Source organism: Silene latifolia, chromosome X (assembly GCF_048544455.1).
Source record: "Silene latifolia isolate original U9 population chromosome X, ASM4854445v1, whole genome shotgun sequence".
Classification (NCBI taxonomy): domain Eukaryota; kingdom Viridiplantae; phylum Streptophyta; class Magnoliopsida; order Caryophyllales; family Caryophyllaceae; genus Silene; species Silene latifolia.
This window is the reverse complement of record NC_133537.1, coordinates 197287301-197294148: the sequence shown is the minus strand read 5'-3', so window position 1 is coordinate 197294148 and position 6848 is coordinate 197287301. Positions and strand designations below refer to the sequence as shown.

General features: G+C 36.6%; 2 protein-coding genes across 2 annotated transcripts; both read right to left on the bottom strand.

The window, feature by feature from the left end:
• Positions 1 to 5187: 5187 nt before the first annotated feature.
• LOC141619080 (protein FAR1-RELATED SEQUENCE 5-like) lies at positions 5188 to 6021 on the bottom strand. Its single transcript, XM_074436112.1, has one exon. It carries the CDS (start codon positions 6019 to 6021, stop codon positions 5188 to 5190), a length of 834 nt encoding a protein of 277 aa, XP_074292213.1.
• Positions 6022 to 6031: 10 nt separating this feature from the next.
• Positions 6032 to 6475, bottom strand: LOC141619078 (protein FAR1-RELATED SEQUENCE 4-like). Its single transcript, XM_074436111.1, has one exon. The coding sequence runs from the start codon at positions 6473 to 6475 to the stop codon at positions 6032 to 6034; it is 444 nt and encodes a 147-aa protein (XP_074292212.1).
• Positions 6476 to 6848: the final 373 nt, after the last annotated feature.

Below are 6848 nucleotides of genomic sequence, written 5' to 3'. Positions count from 1 at the left end.
TATTAATGCAATTGGGTTTGGTGGTTTATTTTCGTTGGATGTTTATAGGTTACCTATGCGTCTCGGCTATTGGCTTATTGATAATTTTAATCCAATAACAACTTCTCTAAGGATCTGCCTATTCGAGCTTCTGACGTACATGCGACTTTGGGTCTTCCTATGGGTCCTAAGCAAGTGCAGTTAGCTTCTTATATTGATAAACGTGAAGAATTCTCAGAATTCTACCACCAATGGAGAAGTCAATTTCCTGTGACATCTGGACTTGTCTTAATCACAACACTTCAAACTTATATTGCAACAAATCAGGAATTAGGCGGTGATCAATTTAAAGTGAACTTTGTTGTTCTTGTTGTCTCTCTTATGATGAAAAACAACCAAAGATCTTATGTGAATCATCATGTTCTGAAGTCTATAATGGATGTGAATGATATTGCTAACTACAATTGGTGTGAGTATATTTTGGATAGTTTGAGGAATGTCAAGCTGAATTGGGCAGTTAAGAAGAACTATTTTGAGGGTCCTCTGTTGTTTTTAATGGTATAATATTCTATCTATTTTTCAGCGTGTATTTTTTATTCTTCGCTAATTATTATTCTCCTTTTAAATTTTGTACTGATTTTAATGTTCTTGTTTAAATGTTTAGCTGTTTTACGTTGATCGGGTTGTTCACAAAAGGCGAACTGTTGATCGAGATTTTTTCACTCTCACTGGTTGGACCACTACTGCTCTCTATGCTAGACAAAAAGAAGAGATGAAATCGTTTCATTTTGGAGAGGGGACAATAGAAGATATGATGGTGGAGAATGTTAATACACAATCTGGTTCAGTATCGCCTAATACACAACCTGGCTGTCAAACAACTATTAAGGTAATCACTACATTTATATGTAAGAAAAATATTATGTACTTATGGTTTTGCTGTTCATAACCTATGGTAATTTCTGTCGGAACTTATGTTACACTTTTTATGAACTTATATTTTCAGATTTTACTTGAGTCCCTATTTTCATCTACTTGTTTTTATGTAGGATTATATTCATGAACTTGCATTCAAAACCAAGGCTACTGCAGAGCATTTGGTGTCCTTAGAGTCCTTAATAAAAGATCGTCCACCTAAGTTATATGAAAATCCGGACATGAAGAAGTTGTGTAATGTGGCAATGAAGCTAATGAATGAGCCGTATGATGAAGGAGGATGTTCTCAGAATGTTGAAGTAAATGATCTTGCTGTCACTAATGCTGCTCCAGATAATCCAGAACATGAACTTGGGTCTTCTAGTCCTACGAAAGTAACCTCGAATGCCACTCTAGATGACGAATTTTATGCCAGCGATGAAGTTTTACTTGCTATTCAAGCAGCTGAAAAGTTTTGTTCAAAGAAACGGGTTCCTTCTAGGCCGGGAACTTCTCAAGTGACTTCATTATTATCTAATTCAACATCTTCTACTCATTGCTCTAACCCAAAAGTACATTATGCTTTCATCTTATATTATTTGATCACTTTAATTATTTCTTTCTCTTTTCAATATTATTTTTTGTGATTTTTTTGGTTTTTGTGTAGGAGTATATACATGACCTTGCTGTTAATTCTGCACGAATGGCTGAAAATATGGTTATTCTTGAGAACAAGTACGAAATTGGAGCTACAAATTTTCCAGAAAACGATACTATCAAACACCTACATAGTTCTACATCTATATTATATCGTACCTATGGAGGATGTAATGAGGACACCTCTCCCTCATCTTGGTTCACTGATTCAAAAGAAGAATCAGATGTAATAGCTTTTGCCAAGGCAGTCGAGGATGCATACAATAAAAAAACGGGCAGTAACTTCTACAAGGCCAATCAATCAACATCAATGGCAAGATGATGACAATTCCCATGGTGGTGTTATTCCTTCGTCTTTCAGTCTTGGTTTGTCTCAGGATGAACTTTTTAATAATCCAAAAGTTGCTTTGTTGTCACCAACTACAAATGTTGATCATGATACAGTAGTGCGGGACATTTTGTTAGAAATATCTACTGACCAAAAGGATGAACACGGTGATAAAAAAACAGATCAGGAAGGTGATGATCTCGTTCAGAAAGATGATGACAAGTCGTGTGTGGAGGTGCATGAGGACGCTAATACACAATCAGATTCTGAAAAGACGATTTCAGATGGTGATTGTGAACCTGGTTCTGATTCAAGGCTTTCTCCTACCCGCTACCATGTTGTTACAAGGAGGAGAGGTAGTTCAGCAGTACTTGTACCAGAACTTCGTTCTCCTTTTATAGTTAGGGATGTTGATACAGTAAGTAGCCTCACCAAAGTGCAAAGACTTGTGTGTGACTACATATACGCAGACTTCGGACAAGAGAGCCCTCTTCATAAGTAATTTTTCCTTGATTCCTTACTTTCCTTTATGTAGCTACTGTTTTTATTTGCCATCCACTTGTTTATTATTTCTTGGTGATTTAAATGGGATATTTTTCAACAGTGAGAAGGTGTTCATGTATAAGGGCATTACTGCTATTCGTCTTCAGTTTCAGAGCCTTAAACCTCGAGAGCTTGTGTCAAGTGCCATCCTTGATTGTTGGTCTGCTTACTTGAATCATCGAGAGATATCAAAGAGCGATTCAAGTCCATTGAGATTTTACATTAGTACATTCGTGCTTGTAAGTTCACTATTTGATTCTTTCTAAAATTTCTAATACTATTTATGTATGTGTTGATATTTGTTTGTTATATTTTAATCTTTTTTGTGCTTCTAGGTTGTGTTTACCGATTATAAGAAGAATAAAAGCGATGAGAGTAGGTACAAATTTTTCAAAAATGCAATGAATGATGAATTGAAGCAATTTTCCAGGATTTCATTGAAATCTATTGACATGGTGATTTCTTTAAACCTTAATTCAATAATTAGTACTTTTATTTATCAGTTCTAATCAATTTTTTTTCCTACATGTTAGTTTTTCTTTCCGGTCGCATTGAACACACACTATTATCTCGTGGAGTTTGACTTGAAGACCCCTGCATGTTACCTTATTGACAATTGGCTTACTCGCGCCAAAGTTGAAAACTGTTATGGTGATACTCCCATGCTCGTGGTAAGTGTTTGCGTAACGATCTGTTTGCACAGGTTTTTGTGTAGCATGAGTACGTGTCACGATCTTAATTACGCACTGCTTATTAAGGGTCGTGATTTCTGTCACGGCTTTTAGATCGTGAATTTGTAAGGCTAGCTAGTTACTACAAATGTTCATCAATTGTTTGCGTGCACTTTACGATGTTTAATTGGGATTTAGTTGAGTACCTAGTTCATAAACTCCGGAGATAGATAGATAGTTTGAACTTTGAAAAGAGAAACAGAACTTCTGCTTAGTTGATAAGCAATGATGCCGGTCTTACTCGCTTAACAAAATCAAGAGTAGCTGGTCTGAAACATCTGGCTCATCAAGAGCTGGTCTGAAACATCCTATAGCTATCATCAAATGAGATTCCTGCATAAGAAATGTACTGCAAACAAACTGATTCCGCGAGCACCAAATTCTACAACATTTCAGGAATTTGTAGGCTTTCAGAACCATCTCCTCTCCCTTTGCAGTAGATGTGTCACGTATAAGTGTTTGGCTAGAGTTATTCCTTTCTTAAATATGCAGTTGGCCAGAGTTCTTGATATTTTTAACATGAGGCATGATCTCCGAGAGAAATTTATAGAGGTTACAGTATACCGAGTAGGCGAGTATTCTACTACCCCTTGAGCATCATAGAAGTATGCACAACCCCCTGTCATTAACAGGGGTAAGGATTAAGGAACTCAAAATAGAAGTTGCATAACCATTTATGTATATTCTTATGCATGTTGCTTTTGCAATAGGCTGCCGCATTTGGGAAGTTTTTGAAAGAGACCGGAGACACTTATTCTAAAGGAGTTGTGGTGTGTACGCTTACTCGCGTCAGGATTAATATGCCTTGGAGGACAACTGACAATGTTGATGATTGCGGAGTGTTTACCATGAGACATATGGAAACGTTTATGGGTGATCCAAAATGGAAATGCGGTCTTAAAAAGAATGACGTAAGGGTTCATTTATTTAGTTTTGCTTATATTTTGTTGACTGATTATTTCAATTATTGAAAATAGTTTTATTCAAACTATTCTATACATATAGGTTGCAACACTTTCCAAGCTAAGAGACAAATACGTTTCGACTTTGCTTCTTTTTGATGGGAACGAATTGTCTACAGAAGTTCTTCTTCGAGCAAAACACCATCAGAACCAGGTTCAAGGACTCCAGGTTAAAGGAGTCGAGAAAGAAGGTGCAAAAGGTGTTGATGATTCTAATGAAGCATAATCCCTAGTTTAGGCACCATATGAATTTAGTATCTTTTGTTAGCACTTTGTTATCGCATACCCTATGGTATTGTACTGCTGTATACACTATGTGAAAGGTGGCCACAACCATATAATCATGTAATGCGATTTTTCAGAAAATTTCTCAAGCATTTGGTGTTGGACCAATTTCTTTGTTTTCGATTGGTATCTGAAAATTTCTTTTGCTGGACCAATTTCTTTGTTTTCTCAAGCATTTGGTGTTGGATTTAACAAGGCAGCCAAATAAGAGACATTATGGGGAAGTGAGTCAATCAAATATGGGATTTTTGAAAACAAAGCAACCGAATACAGGAAAGCGCAATAAAGACTATCACACATTACACAGTATACCTATATGGTATACTGAATTGTATTGCGATCATTTATTAGAATAAACGTGGGGTATTCTGAACCTGTAGCATAAATTTTCTGAATCTTTTATACATAAGTTCTGAACCTTTCATGTATATTCTGAACCTGTAGCACAAATTTTCTGAATCTTTCATACATAAGTTCTGAACCTTTCATATATATATCATAACGTGTAATGTGGCTTTGGAGAATGACACTATACATGTAATATATAAGATTAAAAGCAATTTAGAGTCATAAATCATCTGTAGAACAATTAAAATTATCCAAAACTTTTAGAACTCTTGTTCCGCCATTGACAACCAATCTTCATCCTCTGAATCTTCATACTGTGAATCTGATTCTTCAACCTTTTTAGAACATGTTCTTGAGTTGTGACCTTTTTTCCCACAAGTCTGGCATACTCTTTGTTTTTTCCCGCTTTTCTCGAGCGCTTTTAGAACACTTGACTGAATTAAACACCACTCCCCTTATTACGTGATTTTTGTGGAACTTGGATGTTTATCTCTTTAGGAATGCTGCACCCAACATACCTTTCCATTTCCGACATCGTGTTGAGGATTGGTGGCTCGTTGCTTCGATGTTGCTTTATCTTCATTTTGACTGCTCTAAGTTTATCTATTAACATTTGTATGTCTTTCTCATTTTCTTCTGCAAGGCTGACACAAGAGTACATTTCTTCCCAAAGCTCATTTGTCATTCTTTTTTTGTTGTCTGATTTCCCAACATCCTCCATTTTATTGCCATGCTTATCAAAGACGGGCTTCATCAACGCATTCTTCGTCCATCTATTAAGAATATATTTGTCTGGAATCCTTCTTATGTTCTTATGCTTTAAGATCCATATGACATGCTTACATAGCATACCCATTCGTTGATACAAACAACAACTACAAGTGATTTCTTCTCTACTTGCTGTAAATGCAACTTCCCATGTATTTCTTTCTCGCTCTATGTCGTTGATAATATATACCTCTGTGCCGTCCGTAGTATGTACGTCCACCACGCCACAATTGTACACTGCTGCACATAACTCATTCTGGAAGTCCTTAAAAGTTGCATGCGTGTAAATTTCTGAAGCTTGTTTTTGTAACTGAACTAGAGTTTTCAATAGAGATGTTGAGTGTTTATTTTCCGAGTTCAGTTTTGATTGTTTGTGGCGTTGTGCATCCATTGCACTCTCAAAAGACATCCAGAATTCAACAAGAGTCGCATGAGGTGTAAGAAAACGATCGAAGAAACTATTTTCACTCTCTGATCTTGATGTCACCCTCATAATACCCGCCATAAATTTTTCTCTAAAATATGCAGAACCCATCTTCTTTAATTTCGTAGAGAGACGAGAACCAAGGATGGTCTACCAAATCATAATCAATCATGATATTAGCCCAAGCTTCTTCAAATTCATCAGGTTCACAATGATTGTTCCAAACGCATGCATTTAAACGCTTCTTGAAATCCTCGTCTTGCCATAAATACGCATCAACTTTTTCACGAAGTTTCTTCATAATATGCCACATGCATAACCTGTGAGATGTATCTGGAAATACTTCTTCAATTGCTGGTTTCATAGAAGGACATTGATCAGTTATAATTACTTTTGGTGCACAACCCCCCATTGCGTCAAGAAATGCTTTGAAAAGCCATGTATATGCTTCAATGCTCTCGTGTGATAGTAGCCCCGCTCCTACTGTTACACACCTTTTATGTTGATCAACAGCAGTAAATGGTACAAAAACCATGTCGTACTTATTTGTACCTTTTATGTCGTACTTATTTGTACTGTTACACTGTTTCTGTAAAAGTGTTTTTGAAACACTGTTTATGTTACACTGTTTCTGCGAAAACTCTTGAGTAATCTGACTCTTATGGTTCTGTAACAGTGAGATAATGGCTGCGTTTGGAGACAACAGGAGGTTGACAAGAGCTGATATACTCTCACTACGTCCTAGGAGTCACACAAATTGGATGGTGTTTGAATGCTGGTCTCTACTCTTGAATTATGTCGAGAACAAAGAAAAGAGGCACAAGGGCAAAGGGGCCAACCATACTTTACTTAGGACTAGGTCACATGGTAAGTTGCATCGAGTGTTAAATGTCCGCCGTCTGTTCAAT